Source organism: Tauraco erythrolophus, chromosome 1, assembly GCF_009769465.1.
Source record: "Tauraco erythrolophus isolate bTauEry1 chromosome 1, bTauEry1.pri, whole genome shotgun sequence".
Lineage (NCBI taxonomy): Eukaryota > Metazoa > Chordata > Aves > Musophagiformes > Musophagidae > Tauraco > Tauraco erythrolophus.
Window position 1 is genome coordinate 40,626,264 of NC_141465.1, and position 27,751 is coordinate 40,654,014.

Here is a 27,751-nt window from a genome sequence, read left to right on the forward strand (position 1 = left end):
CAGAGAAAGTCTTACAAGACTGAAAAGAGGAAGACCTATTTTGCAACCAGGCTGGTTTCCCCCTGGGACATGCATGATGGTGAACAGGCAGAGTAGCATTTTTATTGTAGGTTAAAACTTAACGAAAACTTGGATTACATTTGCCCATGTTGCACACTTAGCAAGTATGTACCACGGAAGGAAGGAAGACTAGATGAGACTCAGTACAGACTGAGGTCTTACTTGAGTATGTTATCGGAATATGGCCAGGTTCCATGCTTCCTCCAAAGCCCCCTTCCAGTTTCCGAAATCAATATGAGGCTGATGGAAGCCAGAGCTGCCCAGCACTCCAAAGGGTCAGGGTCTTTAACTCTTAGACTAACTACAGTGAACTGGAGATCAAGGATATGGATTAATTAATTAACTGCTTATTTCCACTGACTACATATAGGAAGACAGAAAAAGTATTATATAGGAAGGGAAGGAAAACATGCTGAGCTGAGGCCATAAGTGAGACCAACTTTTCAGTCACTTTGAATTGAACTCCTAATTGCTTCAGTTAGTTGAAGCAGTTATTTTAATAATCCAACGACTGGATTTTGTTGCCATCAGCAGAGCATTTTTCATTTGAATAGGGAATTTGTGGAACTGGATGGAAGGACAGATCAGACGTCGGTCCACTTTTTAAACTCAGGTACAGCGTGAGTTCAACAGTGTGTGTCAGATCATAGACTGCCCTCCTGCCTCTACTGGTGGTGTCAGGAGTGCTAAGAGGTTCTTACCTCTTTTAGAGTGATCTCTGCAAATGAGACAGAGCTAGGACTGAAGGTTACTGTTAAAGAACAGCAGTAATGGGAGAGCCTCTTGTAGTGTTCGGATCCCACTGGAAGTGGGGATAATTCTGGAGAGTGCCTGGAGACCCTGGTGAGTGTGGACAGTGGCAGAGCTCTGCCAAAGCAAGCACAATAGCTCATTTACTTTGGCTCCCAGCAAATCAGGAGCTTAGTAAAGATGAGAGGAAGAGTTTTGTGGTGGCAAATGACCCTCGTCAATGAAACATGGAACTTCCTTCAAGTCCTACATTCAACTGTTCGCTGCCATCCCCCTCAGGCTGCTTTCCCCCCAGCTGTCTGCAGAAGCAACCTTGGGACATCCCTGCTGTTCAGAAAACCTTGTTGGTGCCACTGCAGCAAGATCATGCTGCCCGATAGCATTGCCTAAACTGCTGTGTACCTTGTGCAGTTTCTCAAACAAAGGTGAGAAGCTACCCTTTGTCTCCAAGGCAGGCTCTTTGGAGTCAGCAATTTGACAGCAAAAGAATCAGTTTATTGTGAAAGTGATGCCTTCCCCAAACACTCAGAAGGAGGAAATTTTCAGCAAGAGGCCCAGCCGATAGCAATGGTCAGATTCCAGGCAGTGGCATTTGGCCACAAAAGAGGACTGTCCTTTAAGCTCATCTGTAGCCTGCTGCCCTAGCCTTCTCGTCTGGGTGAGTGAGGAGCACTGTATGTCCTGTCCTTCCTGTATGGGAAGCTGTGGTGGTGTCACAGCCACAATTGTCTGAGAATTTAACTCAAGTGCGGGCTTTATATAGAATCATAGAATCATAGAATGGTTAGGGTTGGAAGGGACCTCAAAGATCATCTAGTTCCAACCCCCCTGCCATGGGCAGGGAAACCCTCCACTACACCAGGTTGCCCAAAGCCTCATTCAACCTGGCCTTGAACACTTCCAGGGATGGGGCACCCACAACTTCTCTGGGCAACCTGTTCCAGTGCCTCACCACCCTCTGAGTGAAAAATTTCTTCTTTATATCTAATCTAAATCTGCCCTCTTTCAATTTAAAGCCGTTGCCCCTTGTCCTATCACTACATGCCCTTGTAAAAAGTCCCTCTCCAGCTTTCCTGTAGGCCTCCTTTAAGTACTGGAAGGCTGCAATAAGATCACCCCGGAGCCTTCTCTTCTCCAGGCTGAACAGCCCCAACTCTCTCAGCCTGTTTTCATAGCAGAGGTGTTCCAGCCCTCGGATCATCTTCGTGGCCCTCCTCTGGACCTGCTCCAGCAGCTCCATGTCCTTCTTGTATTGGGGACTCCAGAGCTGAATGCAGTATTCCAGGTGGGGTCTCACGAGAGCAGAGTAGAGGGGCAGAATCACCTCCCTTGATCTGCTGGCCATGCTCCTTTTGATGCAGCCCAGGATACAGTTGGCTTTCTGGGCTGCAAGCGCACATTGCCAGCTCATGTTGAGCTTCTCATCAACCAACGCTCCCAAGTCCTTCTCCTTAGGGCTGCTCTCAATCCTTTTGATGTTTTAGTAAGAAAAGGTCTGTGTCTAAGGTAACTCACCAGTTAGACTACTGATTTGGGGAACTGCTGTAGACCAGACAAGCATTTGGAGGAAGGGCTTTACTGCTTTACCACCCTAGAAGACAGTAGCATTGACTTACAACAGTACCACTGGCATCCCTCCATGCTTTGCTGAAGAGGAGGGAGAACTCAAGCTAGTTCGTTCCTTACGTTTGTGTTTCATAAACTGAGAATCTTTCACCTGCTTTTTCTTTTACGTGTTTTAGGAAGACAATGGTTTAGTAATTAGCACAGAACTCCTTTTACTGAGTTGGAGGTGACAAAAAAACCCCTGATACAAGTGTGCAGCAGGTCAGAGAGTTTCATTACAACTGTCTGAGTAAGCAAAGATCCCTGGAATTTTAAGAACAAACATGGCAATGTTTAGAAAATTAATGGGTGAATTAAAATACACACCCTCCAAGACTCTTCACAAGATAAACATGCTGTCTCCATTAGACCCCTTGCAATTCCTCTTTACTCGCTTTCTAACGGCATGGAAGTCTGATCGTATTTCCATTAAAATCAAAGCCAAATATTTCAATGCTCTCTGCACAGAATGAGAGCCTTGCTTATGTTTCAGTAGCATTTTTTTTTTATTATTTCACAGAAAAAATTCTTTAATTCTGCTTAAAATCTATTTTGATGGTTCCTTTAATACCTAATTTAATAGATGTGTTTAAAATAGAATTATGTGGATTTAAATATGGCCCTTCTGAGGCAAAGAACTGAAAAATTCCCCTCCAAGAGTTGATCTTTGCTAACTGTGGCTTCCTCCCCTTCAGATGTTGACATAATTCTTTGCGTCATTTAACAGTTCACAGAAACTGATATTAATAAATATGAACTGGTAAGCTGTCCTTCTGAAGTAGCATGGAGTGCTTGGGTAACATTTAAAAGTCATGTAAAGGGAGAACATATCCTGTCTGGCAAGTTGAGGTGTAAAATATGCTACATGCAACCAGATGGCTACACACACTTGCCTGAAATTGCAGGAGGAGGCCACCACTTTCTTCTGTGACTGCAAGAACCTGACAGCAAGGTCTTGTGCTGTGTAGGACCTTCCAGGGGGCTTGGCTTTGGAATTTAAAAGGCAGTAAGCTGGTGACTGGGCTGAACAGGAGACCCATGGTGTACTAAGCTGTGGCTATTTCAAGGTTTTTTGCATTTCTTTTTTCTTTTTTTTTTTCTCTGCTACTGGTATTAAAAGTTTTGGTTCCTTTTTTTTTTTTTTTTTTTTTTTTAAGAACCTGTTACCTGTAATGTACATAGAGAAGTACTGTGCTGTGTGTGGGTGTCTTATACATATCAGAAACTTTATTCATAGCTATTCCAGATACTGCCCACATGATCTTTGCTGTCTCAAACCTGTTTCACCATCAAAGAGGAACAACTGAACAATAGGCCAAAAGCACTGTATGCATTTAAGAATGCTTCAGAAAATACTCATTAAATCATTTAGCAACAAGTTTTTTCAGCCTTGAAAAACAGAAACCGCAGTCTTGAAAACACAAAGCCTCTTCTTGTTTGGATCCCTGCACCGTGAATTTGAAGATGTGAAACTGAGAATGTTGGAAGCAGCCGAACAATGGCTCCTGTGCTGGGTGCAGGACTTGGTTTGACTCTGTCTTTATCATCCTCCCCACAGCTGGGGTGGTGCTCATATATCCAGGTAGTTCCTTTCCAGTTTTCCGCTTTCCTAAAGAGGAACGGCTGCTTTTCAGCTGCCTGCGCTATCTCTTGGACAAGACGTTTATGCTTGTATTCGAAAGCCTGAAAGATGCTAGTGCACAAAGGAGATTTCCTCTTGTAAGAGACAATCTTGCCCAGTCACCCTTCTCCAACCCCACCTCGTTCCAGGGACTGGCTGCAGCCAGGATAAGCGGTCTCCTAATAGCAAGCGTTATGCCTTATTGTTTAATAGCATTAAGCTTTATCAGTGTGAATCGACTCTCAAATGGATATGGCTGCCTAGACCCTTCAGCAGTCATTATGAATAATAGGAGGATAAAGGCAGTTAATTGAGGGGAAATCCTCCTCACACAGGCAAAGAAAATCGATTTCTGCTAAATTGCCAGCACCCGGAGGGCAGTGCGCACTTTCCTAAGGTAAAACTTGACTCTTCTACTCTACCATAGTGCCAAAATTATTCCCAAGAAGCAAAGGGATTTGCGTTAGTGTAGCTGAGAGAGAAGCTGGGCTGTCCTTCCCAGTCTCCAAATAGAAAAAGAGATCCAGTCTTTAGACTTTGTATTGAATAACTCCCACGTGCCTGGGAGTTAGAAATTTTCCTTGTTAAAAATGAAGTGTACTCCTCGTGGGTCAGCTTCTGAGTTGCTGATGCTCTGCTTGTTGAGTGTGTCAGCTAGGCCTTCAGGTCCACAGAGAAAAACACCTATTCTGGAGCTGTTAAGAAAATGAAAATATGGTCAGGAACTAGGTATGGAACAGCTGGATGTTCTTCATGTAAAGCCATCTTATGTTCTATAGGTGCAAAGTTGTTTTTTTCTCAATTACAGGGACTAAAGTAGAACTGGATGTCTACCCCTTAAAACTCATATAACCCCTTAAAACTTGCAAGGCACTTACTGCTGCTTCTAAAACAAATGGTGAGCTAAATCTCAGCTCGGCAGAAGTCAGTGAAAACAGGCTTACTGACCTCAGTGGAATCAAGGAAGTAGAGCTTCCAAGAGCTTATGGCACGAATTCTTGAAAGGAACTGTTCTGGTTTTTTTTTCCTACTAATTTTGAGTGCTCAGCTAAAGGTCATACGTATTCAGGTTGGTTTTTTTTTTTTGAGGTAGACAGTATTTTTGGAGGTATTAGATGTCACCTGATATTCCTATCTACTTCAGCTGGAATGATGGGATATGTTTTTTCTAAAACTTCTGCTAGTAATTAGAAACTCTATGAAGTACCTCAGCAAAAAGAGATGTGTGTGTTTTTTTTTTTTTTAAATTGTGTTAAACAATTTGGTCAAGACCACAGATCATGTCCATGGCTGGAACAAGAATAGAAAATACCTAGAGACCATTAGAAAAAAATTGCTCTTCAAACTTTATCAGCCACAGGAACAACATTTTGCTATTATGGCAGTTAGATAGAGGAAGCCTAATTTATACAGGTTTACCCAGGATGCTGCCCAGCAATAGTTTTGAACTCATTTTCCCAGTTAGGTCTTCCATACAAGGTTTTCTGTTTAAGGCCTGTAATCACATCTTTCTCTTCTTCATGATGCATTACAAAATGAGTGGCCTGTGGGAAATGAAACACAAAGGACAGCGTAAAGACAAAGTGAGATATGACAGCATTGTGTCCTGGTAAAATAAAAAAAAAAATAATGTCAGTACACCCTGAATTATTCCCAAACTGAAAATGTGGAATTTATGGTGTTTAGCAAGGAAAGCTAACATTGGTAAAGTCCTGACTATCACTGTCTATCTCCTCCTTTTCCCCAAGTTGGGCAATCTCAAGAGTTAAAGCTATGAAGCATTGAACACAGCAATTAATTATGTTTCTTTTGCAGTGAACTGGTTTAGTCTAAGAACTGTCAAATAAAGCTGTAAATTAAAAGAAATCTTTCCCTTCAAGTACAATAACACAATTCCCTTGACCTTAATGAAGTCTTGCCAGTTTGATTTCCGGAACGTTTGATCAATATGAGGTCTTTTGCACCCTCCCTGTGTAACTTCCACCTAGACCAGCTAAGCTAAGTGAAGCCAGGAAGAGAAGATGTGGTTAAGGCATATGTTCAGACCTTGCAGAGTTCTGCAGCACTTTTATATGACGAAAAAGTTACAGGTAACTTTCTCCCCAAGCAAGAATTGTGTGACTTTTCTTCTTTCTTTCCTTTTCTTCCACTGCCCGTGTCATAACTTTACCTTGCTCCTACCACTCCTTGTCCGTGTAGCTGAGCTACAAGCACTTTAGGCACGTGGTGAATTTTGCAATGATGAGATGTAAGTAAAATAAAACATCACTAAAAGTAATAGAGTGAGCACTTTTCCTGACTCAATCACACATTCTCAAGTGGCTCATGGAAAAGCTGCTCCTTTGTATCTCTACAGAGACCTACATGCCGGGGACCAGATAGACAACTTATGAGAGTCCTCAAACCAATATTCTGCCATTGCTCAAACCTCGTGCATTAGCTTCTTCAGTTCCAAAAGCTGTTAATTAATGCTTTAAGTAGTATTAGCTGTCTTAGATATACTTGCATGGTCAGCTGAGGTTGCTGCTGTGAGGAAAGGCTGCTTCCCAGCATGCACAGCCAGAGTAAACCAGAAAGGAAGTCGAATTGTGCTTTACCGGTTGAACTCATATAACTTCTGATGGTTAACCCCTATCTGCATTTAAAACCTCTAAGAGACAGATGGAGATCCAGGATAAAGACCACTTGAACATTTATCAAAACAAAACAGACTTGCTAATGTCAACCTCAGTGCATATGGAAGTAATATTTTCCACCATGTTATTACCTGAGATTCGTCCCAGCCTGTCAGGTAGATGTTATAGCTGAGAAACCCAGCGTTATTCTTCTCCTGCATTTGAGCCTCCAGAGATTGCAAGAGGTCAGCAAACCATTCAAATGCATGAGTGTCCCTGCAAAGCCAGTAAAAATAGATCTGGAAGAGACAAGAGTGAGCTGTCAGGGGACATAGGCACTTATGGTTTCTGGGTTTACCTCTGCTGACAGAATGAGAATTGTAGAGTTTTAGTAGAAATTGCCCGGACCACTTCAGCAGATGAGGAGGCTGGTATCAAAGCTATTCAGGAGTTTGAAGACTGGGAGGGTTGTGAAGCAGAATGAGTGACTGCAAGAACAAGGAAACATCTTTCTATTTCTCTTCCACTAGCAGGTTACATTTTTAGTTCATGATGTTTCCTCACTTACATCCTTGTAAAAGAGTTTGTTAGGACATAAATTAATGATTTAGAGGTAGACTCTGCCTCCCTTCTGCTGGCGGGCAAGGTAAATTAAAGCATGTAGCAAAACGAGTTCGATTCTTTGAATATGGCCATAACTGCAGATCGTGAACCCACACCTCTGCACAGGGAGTTTCCAGGGGCAGGAGGTGAGAGGAGAATGGTAGCAATGCTCTTCACTGGCATAAGGTTGCTCTTTCTCTGCTTAGGGAAGGAATGCAATATTTGCACGTGCTGTATGAGTGCCTTGGACTTCGTGTTTCTCACGCAGCTTGAACAGCATCTCCACTGCAAGTGGAAATCCCCAGGGCCACAGTCAGGATTTGCATGTGTGATTTCACTCGTAGGCTATTTCTCCTTTCATTATGTTTTTGATTTTGATCCTCCCACTTCCCTGCCTGCTGGTCTTGTGAGGTAACTGGACTCTGCTCGTAGGACTCATGCATGTCTGGAGCCAGACTGCCTTTGTTGGGCCCGTTTTGATTTGGGTTGTCGGCCCTTGAACAGTTACATGGGTTCTGGGAAAGGGGACACGCACCTTCTTGAGTTTTAGGTTGGTCGCATCGTGGCAGTATTTGTACCAGACAGACTTCAGTACAGATGCAAAGGGGGTGACCCCTATTCCAGCTCCAACAAGCATAACAGTTTCATAACTGAATACATCCTCACTCGCTGTTCCAAAGGGGCCATCCACAGCTATCCTGAAATTGAAAGCACACTTAATAAATCAATAGTGAATGTTTATTAGCATCAGTTAAAATAGCAACAAAAAGGCAAGGCATTTGTTGGTTACAATGCACATTCGAGCTGAATACTAGTCAGCAAAAGAAGAGGTAGAGTTGATAGGCAAAAACTGGAAAGAGCCATCTAAGGCCCACATCTACCAAGTAAGTAGTTAAGGATTTTATCACAGGTACCACCAAGCTGGCTGAGCAAAATTTAAACTCGTAGGTGTTGATTGGCTTTACCATGGAGACTCTTTGTACATACTTGGGCAACTTCCATGCCTCCTGGAATTCTTGCTTATCACATCCACAGGCGTTGAACAAGCCCTCTGTCCAGTCCCCTACAATACGGACGTGAATGCTGAAGTAATCCTCTTCTGGAGCAGAGGTTAATGTAAATGGATGCCATTCCAGTTTAGACACTGCTGGACATTTGACAAAAATGTATTGCCCAACCTCCATCTTGAAGCCCTTCTTCATCATCTGGAGCTCAATTGTCTTGAAGGGATGAATGACCACCTACAGCAAGAGTGATAAGGGGAAAAAAGGAAAAAGAAAAAGGCTGTCTTTGCTATTCACTGGATCTATCTACATACTTCATCACTAGCATCGTTCTCTGCTATGAAAGCAAGGAAAGCAGGTGCAACTTTGTTCCCAGCAGAACTGGGAGTGAGGAACAGCAGCTGAGTGCCAGACGAAAGATGGCAGAAGATGCAAATTTTTTGGTTGAAGTGTTCTTTCACACCATGCTTGCAGTCATTCCAAAAGAAACAGGTCAGACTGGCACATCTTGTAACACATCACCAGATCTATGTATGCACACTGTTAATTCCAGATGCACCTTACACAGTTGCACAGACCACAGTGTTCATGAATTTGACTGTATACATATGGGCAAAATCACAGGGCTATCATATAGATAGGGAATTGGATAGATATTACTACTGGAAACTGATGTTTTCATGTTATAGCTGAGTGAGACCTACAGTGTGGGCGTTTGCAATCCACCTATCGTTAGCCAAGAATAAAGAGAAACAATATTCTAGAAGCAAAGCTAGTATTTCCGTCACTATGATTTTTTAATCCTAAGGTTGTCAGTCAAGGTAATTTTCAATTTTCAGAAGAGATTTGCAAGAGGAAGAATAAAGTGTCTCTACCTATTAATGGAGGTATTAATAATAACGCTTAGGATCATGGAAGAAGTTTCCTGCCAACAAGGAGCTAAGCAGATGCCATAGACATATGGTGTATAAATGGCTCAGAGATATTTTGGTAAAATTACCAAAAAGCACACTAATATATAGGAGCCTTCCAGCATGTCAGCGTTGTGCCAGGGCACAGTAGAGACATCTAACGTCATCCCCCAAACCTTGCTATGACTTGAACAGAGTATGTCCACAAGATGCAGCACAGTGCCATGTGAGGAAATTGCATTGGGAAAGACCAGGGTAGTTTTTATACGTTTGAATTTAGTGTCATGCTAGTTTGGCTGTCATACGTGCAGAACCAGCATTAATATTTCTGCAACACACCATGAGGAACGGAAGATCAACACTAGCTTTGGCTGCACAAAGTAGGCACTTCCTAACTCATTTTCAGGAGTAATTTGTTCTGCTGAAAAATCACAATTCTTAAATATCTGGGTAGTTTTGAAAACAGAGATTTCGTATCTTACATTACTTTTAAGTCTGTGTAATTTCTACATTGCGTAACTTTTCACTCAATATGAAGAAGATTAATTTCTCTTTCCTAAGATTCGGTCCTGTGGCTTAGCTAACTTCCTCCTCTTGCTCTCTTTTAGAGACAGGCTGCATTTAGATGTTAGAGATTGGCATTAGTTTTGCATGATAACAGCCAGAACATTCCTGAGAGGCCTTTCACTGAAAACTTTGTCTGTCATATAGGATCCACTGGCTCTGCTGCACCATTTAGAAAAGTTGGTAATGTTTTGCCCGGTGTTAAGCATAGCATCAACACATACCTTTGTGATAACAACCTTCTGCTGCGACCTCCAAAACCGCACCAGCCTCTCACACAGGTACAAAAACATGGGACCTACTACCCACTTCCATGTCTGTAAGCAGAATAGCATGAACAGTCAGACAATGAAGGTGGCAACTTAGAGTAAACCGAGTCCTGGAAATGCTATGAGCAGACACGAAATTCAAGTAATACAGTTTCTTTATCATCTAGAGTAGGGAACCCATTAAGACATATGACACCTTTGACAATACTTGTGGTCAGAAAGGGAATTTCTTTCTCTGTTGAGAGCTGCAGCTGGCTTTTTAATTGCTACTAGAGTTACAGCAAGGTATTTTCCTATGAGTGATTTTGTCTCTGTTTAAGAATTAAGGTAACTAAGTGAAATGTGGAGTAAAGCTCTGAATGTATCATTGACTCAGGTCTGTGTTACTGCAGGAAAAGATGTGGTTTCTGTTAACACATCAGTCTGAAATGTGAACGAACAACCAGCCAGGTTAGTCAATAAAATCTGAAGTTTCAATGTCACATTTCCAGAGTAATTAATTTTCTGTTAAAAAGCATTAGTCCATTAATAATGTGGAACTATTTGTTATGTGGATTATAGCACTTCCTAGAAATCTCCACCAGCCACAAAATCCATTTTGGGTAAACAGTTCTCAGAAACGATTTGCCCTTTTGCTTTGCCTGTTAATTGTGCTCATTGTATGGCACACTGGAAGTGGGTTGTTTGTCTGTTTGTAGTCTATTTCTGCCTATAATCCATTGTGTTGAAATCTACTTCTTTGTATAAAGAAAGCTGCCACTGAAAAGCTCTGGGGATTAAGCAACTGCTTTTCTACAGCAAGTGCATATGTTATTTAACAAAAAGAGTAAACTGTAAACATTTTAGATCGGATTTACACTTAAGACAGCTGTTCTTACCATAGGAGGATTCCCTGAAAACTGGGGGACGGGGCAAGCCCCCTTCTTCCCCCAGTGGGTGAAGTTCTTGTAGCAAATCTCTGGATTATGTTCATTCAGACTCTCATCTGTCTGCCCTCGTACAATACGCCTGGAAAAAAATGAAAATCATTAAGGTAATGAAATGAAAATAAAGGTATCTGTCCCTTATTGTTATTCTATTTAATATACTACTCTATTTATGTGGAGTTGTGGACTTCTGCAGTGCTACAGCTTCGATACAGCATTACTGCTCTAATAAACCCACAAAATAGCTATTAAAATGATAAAAAAAGGGGAGGAAAGTTTTACTGACTACAAGATCAGGTGAGGAACTGAGAGGTATGTCCATTACCATTTCCAGGAAGTGGTCACAATAGGAAAGCTTCATTCTTTACAGGGTTAGCCTACTTTTTTCTTCAATAGAAACAAAACCTGGAGTGGGCATGGTAATAAATTTTCTGGTGACCAGAAATAAAGCTCTGCCAGCTATACCAGCTTATGTCAGTTGATGATCTGGCCTCTATATTTTTGCTTGGTTAAGGTTTGTTGTTGTTTGTTTTATTACAGAGAAGCCTGACTGCTCTAGTTCAGCTGTATTTCCAGTGGCAGAGCTAGTGCTGAAAGACAGTTTCAGTTTTGAGGGGGAAAAATATATATTGATCTTGTTCACTATTTCCTGCCTCTGTCTAGAGTTCTGCCAACCTCAGGAGTGTGTGAGAGTTCCAAAAATGATGGTAATTAGTAGGATGAGGGTCATAGTAGAGAAATTCAGTTTAAGACTTGCTTATTTTCCCGAGAAACAGTCTGCATCGGATCAGACTATTCACTTTTATGCCAGTATGATTCTGTTGATATCTTCTTCCCGTTACTTCTCTTTCTGCTTTTCTAGCTCAGTTTCCATGAACTAGGCTATGTTTCTGATGTTTTAAAACCATGTGGTATCTAAGTCCTATGTATGTATGCCTAGCTTTAAGTGACAGATTTATCAGTGGATTATTAGAAAGCCTGTGCACAGGCTTGAAAGTTAGAAGATTGCAGCACTGCTCATAAATATTACTAATCAACCTCTTCCTCATTAAAGATTTGATTAAAATCCTGCCTGAAAAATAAAGGGAAGGAATGACACTGTCCCAGGAGCATCATGAGTCGCAATTTGTGGGAACATCACCAGTTGCAATTTACTTCCCCACTAGTGGCCAACGCGTTCAGCTGAGCCGCCCTCTGGAATGAGTTACGGGAAGAGGAGGAGCCCATTTCCTGCCTCTCCTCACCCCATTGCTTAAGGGCAAGTGGGCCTGAATGTTTTTGCCTTGCCTTATGCACTATTCAAGGCTTGACGATGCCAGTACCCTGTACAAGAGAAAGAAAAGACTTGTTTTCCTTTCTTATTCTGTGTAGATGCTCTTCCACCACTGTAATTAAGATTTCAGCAGTATAGCCTTCTAATTACTTCTTTTTCAGTTGAAAGTTTTACTTTAGCTTCCAAGTCAGAGTGATCTGAGTCTCTGTGCTCTCTCCTCTTTACATCTACTATGATGGGAAGTTTGGGACATTTGTTTGTGACACATAGCTCATGCACAAAATCCATCAGTGCTACAAAAGTGTTGTAACAGCGTGTAACAGACAAGAATCTACCCTTTTCATTCTACTAATTATCTTTGGTTCAGTTTTCTGCATATACGTGTATACGTATGTATGACACAGCCTTCTGTCTTCTGAGATAAGCTGACATCTGTGCCTCTCTCTAACATGTTACTTTGAGACTGTCAGATCATACTTACTGCATAACTTCCATCTTTGTACACCTAAGATGTCTTCCTAGAGTGTAAAAAGCCCGTCCAATATTTTTCATTGTATTAGTATTTTCTCTAAACTCAAAATGTCATTCTTGCCTTTAAGGCCAAAGAAGTGAGGCCACTGAGTTCACAGCCAGAAAGCATCCTCCCCTCTACAAATAATGATATTCCCGTGTTTATCTCTTTCCAAAGAATAGCTGAACTTGTCTTTTCAGTGCAGGGCAACTGAAATGGTGGAAGTATACTGAAGTATCCAAGTAAATAAAAAGTCAAGTTTTATGAAATACATGCTCTCACTGACCTCTAGAAAGAGCAATGCTTGCTTTCTGATAGCATTGCGTAGTAACTACTGGCAAGTTTGGACTTTTTGTCAGTAACTATACAGTATTTGCTGCAAGAGACATGAACCACCTGTTCTTTTCCTTCAACAGGTTTTGCTCAAATCTTCTTATTTTGGAAGTTGGAATGGACAAGTATGCTGGTGGTGATTCTTATCTGCCTTCTATTTTTGTTCTTCCTGTTGTACTCTCATTTCTCTTTCTGGCACTACTGGACTGAAAGGAAGTGTTTTTGAATAGTCATTTTTGTTGGGCGTTTTTAAAGCACACTTTCTAGTGCCCCTAGAATTTCCTTTAAAATGGACAGTATAGTATAATTATGAACTATGAAAAGTGGCTTGGATACTTGTCTTTTTTTTTCCCTTTACACATCAGTTCTGTGGTTTTATAAAATGGAACTAAAGTTCATTTTTGTAAGTGATAAAATTGTTCTTGTGTAGTGCTAAAATTCTTTCATTAGGCTTTTCAGCTATTTCAAAAGAAGATATGAAATGAGCCAACAGTGGAAAAAAATGTTTGGCATTTGGAAGTTACAAAAACTTACAGTTGCCTGTATCTGAGCTGCAACGGCTAAAAATCCATTCTGAAATTCTGCTCATATTAAAAGTTCATCCAAGTCTGAAAGATACATCTGTGGTGTTAAAGTTTTCATTTACCTGACAAAACCCTAGCCTCTGTCATTTTTATGCTGAGGTCTCCTTACACGCTGTCCTGGTTTCTTTTTAGCAGTTAGAAGAGCTCTGTGTTTTGGATTTAATATGGGATTTGTTATGAGAAGAATGTTGATAGCGCACTGATGTTCATAGTTGGCACTGAGGTCTCAAGGACCTTGCAGCTTCCCGTGTTCTTGCCAGTGTGCAGGAGCACAACAGACTGGGGGGGAACATGTCCAGGACAGAGAGTCCACAACTCCCCTTATGATTTGAACTTAGATTTAGGGTTGAGGGTCAAACTGGCCAATGGAGTATTCCATATCATGCTGCATCATGCCCAGTATATGGATGAGGGCTGACTGGGAAGAAGCTTTTGCTCTTCCAAGGGCTCTCTCAGACTCTGAGTGTTCTCTCTCTCTCTAGCTCTCATTTGGTGTTGGGACTTATCTGTTTTGGGACTACTTGCTGGGACAGACAGGCCTTGGTCACTGAGTCATGAGTGATTATACTGTGCATCACTTGTTTTTATATATATTTATAATTTTTATATATACATTCATTAATAATATTTTCTTATTTAAATTCATTATTATTATTGTTGTTATTATTATTAAAAAATTGTTTTTATCTCAACCCATGGATCTCTCTCCCTTTTCTCCTTTAATTCTCTTCCTCATTCCCCAGGGGTGGGGGAGAGTAAGCAAGCAGCTATGTGGCATTCAGTTGCCAGTTGGGTGCATGTGTGCATGTATGTGATGTAATTCCTTTCAGGAGAGAAAGATAAATTAACAATTAGAAACAGGAACCTTGGAAGAGCTTTCCAATTAAAATATCAGAAGCAGTTGGGTATCAGTGAGCTTGAGTATGCCAGAATGTCACAAAGCCTCATGCATGTGAATAGCTTGTTGTATGGATCAGTAAGAGCCTCTTGGCAATCAGAGTCTATCATTACCATTACCCTTACCGTTACCCTTACCATTACCAACCATTACCTACCATTACCTATTGGCCAATCATTACCATTCAAAAGTAACTTCTGCCTAGTGACTTAAGTCCCTATACTTATGAATGTAGAGGGCTTTATATTAAGATACAGTAGTTATCATGTATTGTGTGATAAGTGCAAATACTCACCCAGCACCATGGATGACAAGGCCAATAAAGAAGATAACAAAGAGATGGTGGGTGTACCAAAATACTTCGAAATACGACCTTCGGATGGTTTTGGTGGATGATGTGATGATTAGTATGAGGGCCAGTGTGATGATAACGCCAGTGAGACCAGCCAAGTATGTGAAAGCCACATATAGGCCCCCTACAGGATTCTGTGAAATAAAGGTGTCACATCAAAGCAGAGCTAGCTGAACCATCAATCTGTCCCACCCGCCAAGTCCTTTACCTTGTTGTAAGTCTTTAAGTCATCCTCTGTGAATTTGTATGCCAACAATGCCAAAATCCTACTCCATTTTTGTTGCACTGCAGATTAAACTTTATTTAAATAAGTGGAAGTAGAGAGAAGAGGTTTTCCACCAATTCACGCACTAAACATGGCAACTTACTCTGCCACTGCTCAGCAGTATGGGCTTGGGGAAGGTGAACACATTTGAACAGCTCTGTTGTTAAAAGCTGGAGTCCTACATCCATATTTAGGGAGCAAAATGAAAACTCTCCTTTTCAGTGGCATTGTGCAGCTGTGGATCTTGTAACTCGTGTAGAGATTGGATGCTTGGTGCTTCTGAGGAATGGGCAATCTCCTTATTTTGTTTTTGTTTTTAACTCAGAGCTTAAGCAGCCCAAGTTCAAAACTTGCGCCTTGATTTCTGTGTATCATGTCTACCTTAGTCAGAAGACTGCTTTACAGAGTATTTGTTTCTACATAATGTTTTAAAACTACTTGGACGTCCTCAGATGAAAAAAGTTTAAAGGACTACCAAAATTCAGCAACAATATTACTGACAAATACAGAAGAATGAATTATACAAGGTTTTGCTGTAAACCCAGACAGTGTGCACCAGAAATAGGCACTGCTCAAATATCTTACATGATCATCTAAACAAATGTAATAATGGCTCTTCACAGCCTGATGTCACTTACCCCAATAGTTTTTCTAAAAAAGTTGACATAGCTTTCATTTGGGTTATCACCAAGTCTAGAAAGCACAGCTGCCAGGGTTTCTTTCTTTTCAATACGGGCTTGCACACTCCACTCTACGTTGAATAAGTGTGCAATGGTGTGAATTGCTAGGAGTGACAGGAAAGAAATAATCAGGGTTAAGCACAAGAAAAGCACTCAGTGGTTTTTGGTAACATTTGAAACTTCGTAACATTTGTCAACTGCAGCTTAAGACCTTTGCCACTCTCACCCTCTTCATCACAATTTCAGATCACTGATGTGTTCTACTGTTTACTTTTACTGAAGTTTACACTTTTTTGGGTGGAGGAAGGAAAGAAGTAGAGGGAAGTTTCCAGCACGTCTTTGTTCAACAAAGGCTTTCAACAATTCAAGTAGTAGTACTCTAATACATGGGAAACTGAAGCATAGGATATCTTAAATTATTTGTCAGGTTCATCTAGGATTTCTGTAGAAGAGCCGACAAGTGAATCTGGATCTCTTTGGTGTCACATTTGCTCGTGCTGCTTTGTTCGTCTCTATTGCTAATAATCACTAATAATGTTCTTGCTGAGCTGGACATGTGCATAAACCTAGTGCAGCTGAGGTGTTTCACGCTACTTCACCACACATTAATGCAAGGGTAAGCCGTATAACATTTTTCAAAATTTTCTCCCTTTTGTATCACCAGATACTTATTCACCTTCAAAACAGGACTTGATGGGTACAGAGATAACATCCTCCGTCTCTGCTGCAGACCTCCGCTATGCCCTTGTGTTGACTGCATTGCCCTGTTCCTTGTCTATGAAGTGGTGGTGAGATTTCAGCCACAGCTCAGAAGGCGAACTTGCTCAGCTCAAGTAACCTACTGATACAAAGACTGTTCTAGGATGTAAGATTTGTAAGGTACTTGTATTGAGAAATGATAAATTTGATGAAAAAAAGAAGATGGAAACCCCTTTGTTTAGGAAACGCGAGATAAAACATGGTCTGCCCAAGCTTTTTATACCCTTTTCTTTCATCTTTCCTAATTTTTGTTTCCAACATGTCAACTGAAAAATAAGTCTAAACAAGAATTAAAGCCAGGGTATCTGGCTCTCAGGGCATTGTGCAAACACCCTTTATGAACCAGTGTCACAAATGGTGCCAACGGTTCAAGAGAAAAGTATTCTTTCTTGATTATCTTTTGTGCTCTGCCAGTTTTAGAATAATATTTGGAAACTGATTTAAGCTTTGGCACAGACAACTCCTTTAGGTAAATGAAATCAAGTCTCTGCTCATATCCTTAAGAACTTGAATCCCACCTGGATTCTGTATAAAATGCATGAGAAAGTGAAAAACAAAGAAACATTTGAGTACCAACCAGTATGAAGGGCGATCATCCATGCCACCATTTTGTGAAAGGTGAGGTTCCTGTCCAGCTGTCGTCTGACACGGGTAGAGCAGCACTTTGGGTTTGAAGAAAAAAAAGTATTTGAAGACTATTCTTGATGTCTGTGTATACTTATTTAAATGCAGGGACAAAACCAGAGGCCCTGAGCACAACAATTGGTGGCATTGCTAATAAAAGCCTAGAATTCCTAAATATAGACAAAAATATTTCCCTCCATACTTCAGAATATGGGAATAACAGATTGTGTTTTAACATATCCCATTGAAACAAAGCATTTGATGATGAGGAAAAACTTAACATCCAGTATAACAAAAGTGTATATATCTTATCTGTGCTAAATTACACATTATAAACAGAAGAAGAGATCACAGTCTGCCCTGGCAGAGAGAGTACTTTGGTAGAGTCTCAAGCTACCACCTAGCATCAGGATCCTGTTGTGGTTCACACTGTAGAAATGGACTGTAAAGTTTGGGCATAACTGTCTCAGGGACTTCCCACCTCAAATGTGCTAGTCATTTATGGTCAGTAATATGAAGGTCTCCAAAATACTGGGTAACCAGCTGGAATTACCCAAAGAGAAACAGAAAGGAAAAATCTCTGCTGATACAAGCTGGAGAAGTTGGTTCTTAAGAAAAACAGGATTATATTTTCATTAAGAATGACAACAAGCTCCTAACAGGTACCATCTAAATTGTGCTGTAGTCAGTGGGAATTTTCCTATAACTCTTAAGTAAAGAGTAATTCTTATGTAAAGCTAGCATTTGCTGTCTCCACACAGTAGAAAGCATGATTATCCTGCATTGTATGTTTATATTGCTTCTGCTGACTGGCAAAGGGAAGAAAACACTATGCAAACTAACACAAACATTTCCTTGCCAGAACCATGTAGATGTTTCACACAACAAATTAAGAGAGACCAAAATATTGTGTTTGCTGGGCATTAACTTTGCAGATGGCAAACAAGTAACATATCTCCCAGCTAATAGAGTGGAGCTGATCATCCCAATCATTCAGCAAGGAAACAGAAGAAAGGATAATGAAACATCAGAACAATTTAATTTCTGGTTTGTTCTTTACTTGGTAGAGATATACCAGCGGTAGCCTTACTCTTCCATACCAGTCCATTTCTAAATATCCCAGGGGTGTTAACTATACAGATAAATAGATGAGCAGAAAGAGTTCTCTCCTTCGGTTATTCTCCAGCTGTGACATTGATTAAAGGGCAAACTCTAACACTCCGGGGCTATTGCAATGACTTCAGTAGACTCTAACAACAGCCAGGAGAAATTTGGCCTTCTGTGTATCAAGTATCTTGAGACACAATTAAAAAAATTGCAGAATAAACTGTAGCATAGTGAGGAAATGCCAACTCTGCTTGACTGTCTTGCAAAAAACACTTGATCTTTCTGTTTACGAAGCAGAAGGCCAAGCAATGGCAAGATGCTGTAGCTAGGTTCAGTAGTGGGGCTCATTAACAGCAGCAATGAATACAGCAATAAAGGACATGCAAAGACAACACAGCTGTTCTTCCAATTAATAGCAAATAACTTTGTAGCATATGATTTCTGGATGGCAGGAGGTAAAGGGCAAGAGTTGCCAGCACATTCCTATTGAACTGTGAGTTTGAACAGTTCTCCCCTCTCCTTAACCCCAATGACATTGCTGCTGGAAAGGCCACTACCCTTTCAGTGAGTTATGTGACATTTTAAAATCCTGAGTTTTCTGAAGAGATCCTCACAGGTGTTACTTGCAGAGCATAGCTAACTAGAGACAACAGCACAACAGGCACAAGCAGCTGTGCCCTTGCGCTAAGGCCACCATAGTCCTGACACTACCACTGGCACGCTGGGCTCAGCATGTTTTGCCTAAGATATAAAATCACCTCCTTCCAGAGCTATAGCTTTATTACAAAAAGCAACTGAAGTTAAACAAACTCCAACTGTCTAGCAGTCCTATTTCATGCCCCTCCCTTCCCTCCTCGCCCATCCTCAAAGCCCTTAGCTTCCTCATGCAGCCTGGCACTATCAGCAAGATAGTGAGCTGCAGGCGGGCAGCAGAAAAGGAGCTGTAGCTCTCTGCATGGCTCTCTCTTGCAAATTGGGTGTGAGACTATCACAGAGCCCAAGGCAGAAGGACTTCCTCTGTGGCTTGAATGCTAAGATAAGAGGGATGGCTTTATGGGGATCCTGGTTAGAAAAGTCAAGCTATAGATGATAGGAGATGTGCTATTCAGGACAAGTAGCCTGAAGTCCCCTTCTCTGATTCCTTGGAATCAGTTTTAGCCTTCCAGTAAAAAAGTGTTTCAAAAAGTGTCTTCAGCTCTTTCATGGCTTTGACCTCAGGAGACCTCTGCCCGACCGGCTTTCAGCTCGACCCCTGTGGAATCTATTGCAGACCTCATAGAGGCCTGGTATGATCAAAAGCTCATCAATATTTTCCAGTTGCATTCATCCAATAGGAACATTAATTTTTACTAAAGTTATGTTCGTTATTGACTTCTGCAGCCTGGAAACTCAGCTCTGAATTTTGGCAGATACTAGTTGATATTTCCCAAGGCAGAGGAAGAACAACTTTAATCCTACAGTTTTACTTACTATTCTTTTTCCTTTCACATACATGCTGGGTACGGCTGTCTGCTTTTGTAGCATCTCCAAATCTGAAGGGGTATAGCACAAGACTGAAAGCCGGGTCTGTGTAGTTCCTACTTTATATTCCCAAGTATTATGCCTTAAAAAGCCTTACTCCTAAATGTAATTTAGGAGTTTAATGTGGCAGACATCTCATTTATTCAGCCACACTGATTGTCAGAATCTGTGTGCTAGATGGAGGTACAGCATGGGTTGACTGATTATTTTCTTATTACTTTGCAAACCACCCTCTTCCTCTATGAAGGACTCTTGAAACACTGCATCTGTTTTATTGCTTCCTCTTTTGCTCTACTTTTTCAGCCTCTGCAGGCTGTCTCATTTGTGTGAAAGAATTTATGCTAGATCTACAGATGAAAACCGACTTTTGTGAACTGGTTTTGTTGACCATGTGTATATTAAAGAGGCTAGAAAGAAAGGAGGAATCGTTATATATTTGGAAGGACAGTTCATGAGCTTGAGGAGAATATTGCTTTTTCACTGCACTATGGCATGTATTGTCTGCATAATTTCTGCTGTAATAACCAGAGATCTAGATTTCGATCTAGATGCTGTCATAGGAAGCCTCTCCAGCTGTCACCTAGAATCAGTTGTCCTTTTCTAAGTGATGGTTCCTCGGTGCTCTATATAACATTTGCATTTGGAAGCTAGAAATGGTCAAAAGGCCTGCAAACTATTTCATCTGGAAATGGAAACACGCTGAAAAAAGGTCGCATTCTGAAAGTCTGTGAAAGACTACATTTACTTTAGGAACTGAACATGCAAAGACAGAAGACACATAAATGGGTGTTGCATCGGTGACAAACAAAGCAAATGTGTGTGAGCACCTCCAACGGCTGCCGCCAGCTGGAGGAGGGACTTTTCATCCAGGGCAGCATGATACAGCAAGAAAAAAGGGAAGACTGAAAGAAGGATAATTCAAGGCTAAACCTCTCAACAGAGCTCTAGATACTCCATTGGCACACAGACTTCAGTCTTGCTCATAGCAAAACTCCAGGCTCGTCTACTTCTTAAAAGAGGACATCCCCAAAGCATGATATATTTGGGGAACTTGGACAACATTGCTTGGCATATTTGCAAGGCTGCTTGGGTTATCATCTTTCATTAATTTTGAAATTCTTTCTTCATCTTACCGCACTTGATCCTCTGAGGAAGGAGAGCAAGTTTCGACATACTGGCAGCAGAATCAGCATGCAATTGAAATTCAAACAAGCTGCAGGGGCCCTTGCCAGAGCTAAAGCACGCTGTAATTGGAGAGATGCTGTTATTAAATGCATTACCTAAGACATTATTCAGAACATGGATAGACACAGATTTCACTTACGTATTATATCGCAACTTTTCATGAGTGTGGGATCTAGAGTTCATTAACAATGTTCACATTTCACAGTAGTCATGCTTTGACCAAGTCATAGAATCACAGAGTTGTTTAGGTTGGAAGAGACCTTGAAGATCGAGTTGAACCGTTAAAGAGTTGTAAGTAAGTTAAAGCCACATATGCAGGTGGAACACATTCCTCCAGATAGACAACTTCAATTTCCAGTTTTGAAATAATATGACTGTACGAAAAGCTCCCTGTCATGTCTGACAATCAATGGCCAAGCACAGATGCAAGTCTAAGCCATTAGTAGAGTTTTCTGTCCCAAGGCTGTAAAGAAAGTCTCGCTGCTGTGGTTTCAGTTGGCTGAGGGGTTATGGTAGACAGGACAGCTTATGAGGGAGGTGGTTTTATGTTCTCTGTTGTCAGTAAAGGAAGTCTAGTGAAATTTGTTGCCTCATCTTTTAGGAATATGTTCCCTTAATGTTGCTTTTCACATCCTGACTGATTGTAGATTTTTGAACAAAGACTGTTTGAAAGGAGGGAATAATAACCATGTTAATCCAAACACAATGAGGAGAAGCACAAGAAAATGTTTGCTCTCCTTGCATTGATTGGGACCCTTTCAGGTTTCAAATCACAGTTTCTTACTTGAGGTTACACTGAACTCTAGTTATCCAAACACAGGTTTCTGTGACTTCAAAGGCAACTGCACTGTTATTGCAAAGGACAGAAGTTGATCCATAGATCTGAAGCCGTATGCAGAATGGGATTTCATGCTTTGTTGAATTAAACCATGGCTTTGCAAACCTTTTACAAAGTGCTGTGTTCTGTAATTTGAAGCTTAGGCTGATTTTTATGTCTGTGATTAGGCTTTTAAAATACGTGAACAAATGAATTTTCACTGTCAATTGGTCATGACCTATAGTAGCTTTGGAAGCAAGTTTGTAGTAGGACACATAATCCTGCGTTGGCAGTTAAGTTACATTGGATAGCCCAGGGTTCAGGATTACTTGACTACTTGACTACTGTTCACATGCTTGATGAATATGTGAATGATGATTGCTTTTCAGAGATTATAGCTTTGTAAACTATTCATGCTATGAAAAATACTTGCATGGGGAAATGATTGCACAGTAGTTCAATGGCAATATTTTATTCATCTTTTACTTAATAAAGCAGCCACAATGCATGTTCACTTTAATTACCAGGAGCATAATAGTTAATTGGAAACATCTTTAGAATGGTGTTGTGGGTTGACCTTGGCTGGATGCCAGGTACCCACCAAGCCACTTTATCACTCTCCTCCTCATCAGGACAGTGAGGGAAGAAAATAAGATGGAAAAAACCTCATGGGTCAATTTAATAATTGTCCTCATGGGGCAGTTTAATAAAGCAAAAGCTAAGGCCGCACATGGAAGCAAAGGGAAACAAAGATTTATTATCTATTTCCCATCAGCAGGTGATGTCCAGCCACTTCCTGGGATGTAGAGCTTCAGTACCTCTAGCTGTTGCTCCAGAAGACAAACATTGTAATAACAAATGCCTCCTATCCTCTTTTCTCTTATTTTTTTTTGCTAAGCAGACATCATATGGTATGGAATATCCCTTTGGTCAGTTTGGGTCAGCTGTCCTGGCTATGTGCCCTCCCAAGATCTTGCCCACTCTCAGCCTACTGGTGAGGGGGGTGTGTTGGAGAGACAGCCTTGATGCTGTGCAAGCACTGCTCAGCAGTAGCCAAAACACTGGTGTCTTATCAACACCTTATCAACACCTTTCTAGCTACCAATACAGAGCACAGCAATATGAGGGCTGCTATGGAGAAATTTAACTCCATCTCAGCCAGACCCAATACAAATGGGATCTCTCTATGTACCAGCTTTCTATTCAGAAGCACTGGACATCTATCTGCACTCAGTTATCTGTTTGTACGTGACTTTTAACTCCTACATGAACCTGCTGCTCCAGCCACTTGATTCTGCTTCAATCAAATAAAACAAGGGAAAAGATGCTATGTGCGCAGTCTAAGCCAAAGTAACACATTTTGTACTTACGCCAAGAAGTACTCTGGTGTAGAAGAATTTTGGTGGGATATCATATGCCAGGTAGTACCACCAAAAGAGGAAGACATTTAAGCCCAGCCACACAAGCTGAAAGAGAAATGAACAGGAAACTTTACAGTTTGTTGTTAGAAATCATACATCTGAATTTACACAGTTTAGATAACGGTCAATTGGTTCATTGTGCTCCTGTTTGCAGAGGGAGGCAGGTGTACTGCAGGGTGTGAAGGGTTCAGCAGGGGTGATAGAAATTTTTCTGGTGAAACTGGGCTCTGATGTATGCACACAGGAGTACAGGAGAGGCTTTATACCAAAATGCAGCAATGGGTAGCACAAACTTCTGCATAGCTCAAGGGTTTTAGACATGACTATATGAGGACCGTAGTATCACAGCTATTTAGCTAAGCCTACAAGTCTAGTTGAATCTCCAAACATCATTAAAGGTTAGGGGTTTTTCCAAATGGCAGTTCCTCAGACTTGCAGACTCAGGTCTGAAATTAGCCTGAAGGAAATACTCAAGCCAGGCACTTTGGTAGTGTTTAGACTACCCAAAACTGGGCTTCTTCATAGCTGTACTGCATATCCTACTCTGCAGATTCCTTTAGGAAAAAAAAAGAAGTTATTAGCACTTCTCAAAACTATCTCAGGCAGCTACAAGCCCGTTTGGCCATGGAGATCATAGTGAATCTGGCCATTTGCCCTTCTGGAGATAGTTGGCTTTATTTCACATCACACAGTGAAACCAACCTGTATCAGAGGCACCCTCAGACTAAGCAGATTTACTAGGTGGTGCATGACAACAGAGGTAAGAAAGTCTGAGAACTCGAAGAGAACCCAGTCTCTGGTTATAAGTTAAGGATGCCAGAAACAGTGACATTACAGTCCCTCATTCCTCCTAACCCATGCTTTTTCCTAGTTCTTTGGCCCAGCTGACACTGTAAAAAACTTGAGATTAGTTTAGATCTTGAAAATGTTTTACCCTTGTGGCATAAATGCAGGGAAATGAAGGGATTTCCATCAGGGTAAGGCAGTATATGGGAAATCCCCAAATCTTCATTAAAAAACTAAGCTCATCTCAGGATAAATGCTTAGGATACGTATTTAAAGTGAGAATGTGCCACTCTCATGTACAGTAGCCTGACAGCATGCCTAGAAGACCAAGATGTTTGGCATGATCCTTGATGGTCTCTCACAGTTCTTCTTGGTGTTGACCCATAGGGAACATGGACCCTTTGAAAAACACTGCAGCACCCTCTGGCAGTTTGGGTTGACTTGCAGAGTTAGAAGCCATCCATGCTCTTTAGCTAGAGCCAGTGAAGGCAGCATTGGCTGGGGTTTAGGCTGCCCTGTTTCTGTTTTATCAGGATAAATCAATAGAAATTGTGGCTGTCCTGTTTCCATCAGGCACTGGACAACACTGTACTTAGTGTGCAGTAAAGCTGTGGAGAACAATGCAGAACACTTTAGTAGGGCTTTCAGTGAACTGTCCTTTTAGGTGGTTTCTTTATCAGTGACTTCATTAATTTCTTTCCCTATTAGCTGATCTTGTTATAGCTTTGAGACTCTAAAACCAAATTCCTTATGTGAAAAAAATAAGGGCCTCTTACTCAATTCTTTGAATATTTCAGTTCTGGTGGACAAAAAAAAATATGCCAGAATTCACTTCTTCCCGGTTTCAACTTCCTCAAGTCACTGAAGGTAACAGCAAACATAGTTACTCCTTTTTAAAGCACTAAAGTGCCAGGGTTATGTTGCTAAACTAGAGCTACACATCTACAAAGAAAAGGGAAATATCAATCGTTCATAGCAGTAGAAATACCTTTTTGAATAAAAATGTTCACATTTCAGTCACCAGAAATTATAAGTTCTATATCTTCTTTTTCTTCTTCTCAGTAGTTGCATCTACTAACCACACTTGGCAACAATACCTTAACTGGTATTACATTTTGGTGTTGTATATGTTATATATATATGTGTATATATAAAAAATTGTGTATCTATAGCTCTTGTATCACACTGTGAAGTGAAAAAAAAGAAAACACCGAAATACTAAATTCTAAATAAGTTTTCTCCAAGGAGGACTGCCCTGCCCTACATTTTAGCACTTCAAAATGCAACCCGGATTTTCAGTACTTTTAAATTTTGCTCAGAATGAATTTAAGCTACTTCCACAGCTATTTTATGCAAGTTGTCTACAAACTCAGTTCAAATACTAGTTGTCTTAATGAAGGATTCATGAATCTCTGCTCTAAATTCTGGAATCTGACTCTAATGCAAATTTTATACCGTCAAGACACTGTGCTTTCAGTTACGCTCACCTTGTCTATAAAAGTGCCAGAAAGGTTTGCTGTTCTAATTGCTTTCTCTGATGAAGTGCACATAGTTAAGTGAGAGGTAATGTTGTTTTCTTAAGTCACTGTTGCATCCAAAAACCCAAGATACTTCAATGTTTCTAACAAAGCAAATGAAAGTTAACATACGATCATTTCTCAGTTGACAATGAAGCCTGCAGCAATCGAGATACCAGACAGAGCTCCTTCAAAATTACTCTTGAAGCATTTCACTGCACCTGCTGCCCTAGTTTCAGCATAATCAGATGCATTGTTCACTGGCACAGCGAGATCTGCTTTAGTACAACTTTCTGCAGAACTTTTTACTAGAGACGAATCACAATAAAAATTGTACTTACAACAACGAAGATGGACAGTCCTTCATTCTCCACCCAGTTACCCATGATTGCCTGAGATGAGCGTGCACAACGGCTCCGTTCTTCCTGGGACAGCGTCTATGTCTTGTCTCATAAGGAAGTGAGAGCAGAAGCTTGCAGCAACATGTTTCCTTTCTCATTCATTTAGGAAATAAGTTAACCATTGAATCATGTCCATAGTTCTGTTTAAAACATGTTTCTACCATCTTTACAGATAATTTTTCATAACTCAAACATATATAAACTGTTGAAATATACTGTTTTTTCCTTGTGATACAGAGGATAAAATAAATGGTCAGGTTTTCTGCTAAAAAATGTATTGCCACTTTATATAACTTTCAATGCTGAAATGTAATATGGAATGCACAGAAGAGTTATCTCTTCCCAGTCTTGTCTTTTTTTTATCACCTCAGGTCTGAGTCGCCGTTTCTGCTGATCCTCTTTGATAGATAATCATTAGAATTGTTTCTCTTCCAGTAATTCAATGTCCACAGAATCTTCCAAATGTAATCTAACACTCCTCTTGTCTGGCACATGCAAGCCTTGCTCTTCCTCTCTGCTCATGCTAAAACTGAGGCCATGTGTCACTAGATAGGCTATTTTTCATATTTTAAACTCTCATGGAGTCCCCAACACCAGGAATCATGTCACTATATAAGAAAAAAATATTAAAGTGAGCATTTTGCTTTTGGGATTTGAGAGAAAAATACAGGAAATTGCCTAAATGTATTTTAGAGCTCACAAGCCAGAGGATATTTATCCCAAGTACATTTGTTTAAAAAATATATATTTAAAAAATTAAGGGAGTTTAGAGATTTCTGAATGTTTTGCCTCTGTGGTATCACAATTACCAAGCCTGCCATAAAAAGTGCAAAATGGTAGTTTGGAGGAAGCTTTGGGATTAAGAGGGACCATCCTTTGGCAAGGTCCAGGCCCTAGGGAGGAGCAAGGCATCCAGACATGCCTCCCGCTGGCTCCTTCTCCTGTATATTCCATCCACAGCGCTGTGGAAATACAGACCTCCTCCAAAAGTGACCAACACAAGCCTGCGTCCTTTCCAAAAAGTGAAGTATATGTCTGTATGATGTTCTTGAAAGATCTTTTTAGACTTCAGAGTGCAGCGGAAGGGCAGTGCGAGCGGTGGTCTCTCTCTGCCAGAGCCATGACACCATGTTGGACCCTGCAGAATTTCGTGGCTCTGAAAGCCTGAGCGAGCCCATGCAGCCTCACGCTGTGCTCACAGCTTTAAATCTTGCAGCTCCTGGAGTAAACAGTGAGCTTCTCATCGCATTCGTGGGACTGGAGGTTGCTCCCCAAAGCAAACACTGCTCCGGTCCGCAACTGAGAGCAAGATAGTGAACCGCCAGTGAGGGCAAGAGCTGGAGAGGTGGGATAAAACCTGGGTGACTCACATCCATCAGAGAAGTGACTCAGCACAGCCTACCTTACTCTTGACTCACTGAGAAACTGGCTTTCTTAGGACCTGATTCTGACAGCGATGAGACATTTGGTCACAATGTAAAAATGAGGATGGGGGAAGCTGAAGCAAATACCTGTGGCCTGGCTAGCGGCTGTCTACCTGCCTCTACTTCCAACATCCCACTGCCTTCATTCAATTTCTTCTGGAATACAGCCTCCATAAGGTGACATAACAGTGATTTCAACAAAGATCCATTACAGAAAAACCCTCATGCATTTCTACATTTTTCTAAAACAAATAAACACAGCTGTCTAAATGATACAGCTGACTTCTGCATTACTATTCCTTCTTGAGATCTATAGAAATGACAGCTCAAACATAGCCCAGGGACAAACCACAGTCCTTCACCTC

General features: G+C 40.9%; 1 protein-coding gene across 1 annotated transcript; it reads right to left on the reverse strand.

Moving 5' to 3' along the window:
* Window positions 1-3,629: 3,629 nt before the first annotated feature.
* On the reverse strand, window positions 3,630-26,019 carry CYBB (cytochrome b-245 beta chain). Its single transcript, XM_009987330.2, has 13 exons — window positions 25,903-26,019; window positions 23,208-23,303; window positions 20,969-21,079; window positions 17,161-17,245; window positions 15,783-15,928; window positions 14,823-15,013; window positions 10,881-11,010; window positions 9,958-10,050; window positions 8,242-8,495; window positions 7,790-7,952; window positions 6,804-6,950; window positions 5,456-5,580; window positions 3,630-4,731 (listed from the first exon to the last, which is right to left on the reverse strand). The coding sequence occupies exons 1-13, from the start codon at window positions 25,945-25,947 to the stop codon at window positions 4,605-4,607; spliced, it is 1,713 nt and encodes a 570-aa protein (XP_009985632.1). The 5' UTR covers window positions 25,948-26,019; the 3' UTR covers window positions 3,630-4,604.
* Between the last annotated feature and the right edge of the window lie 1,732 nt (window positions 26,020-27,751).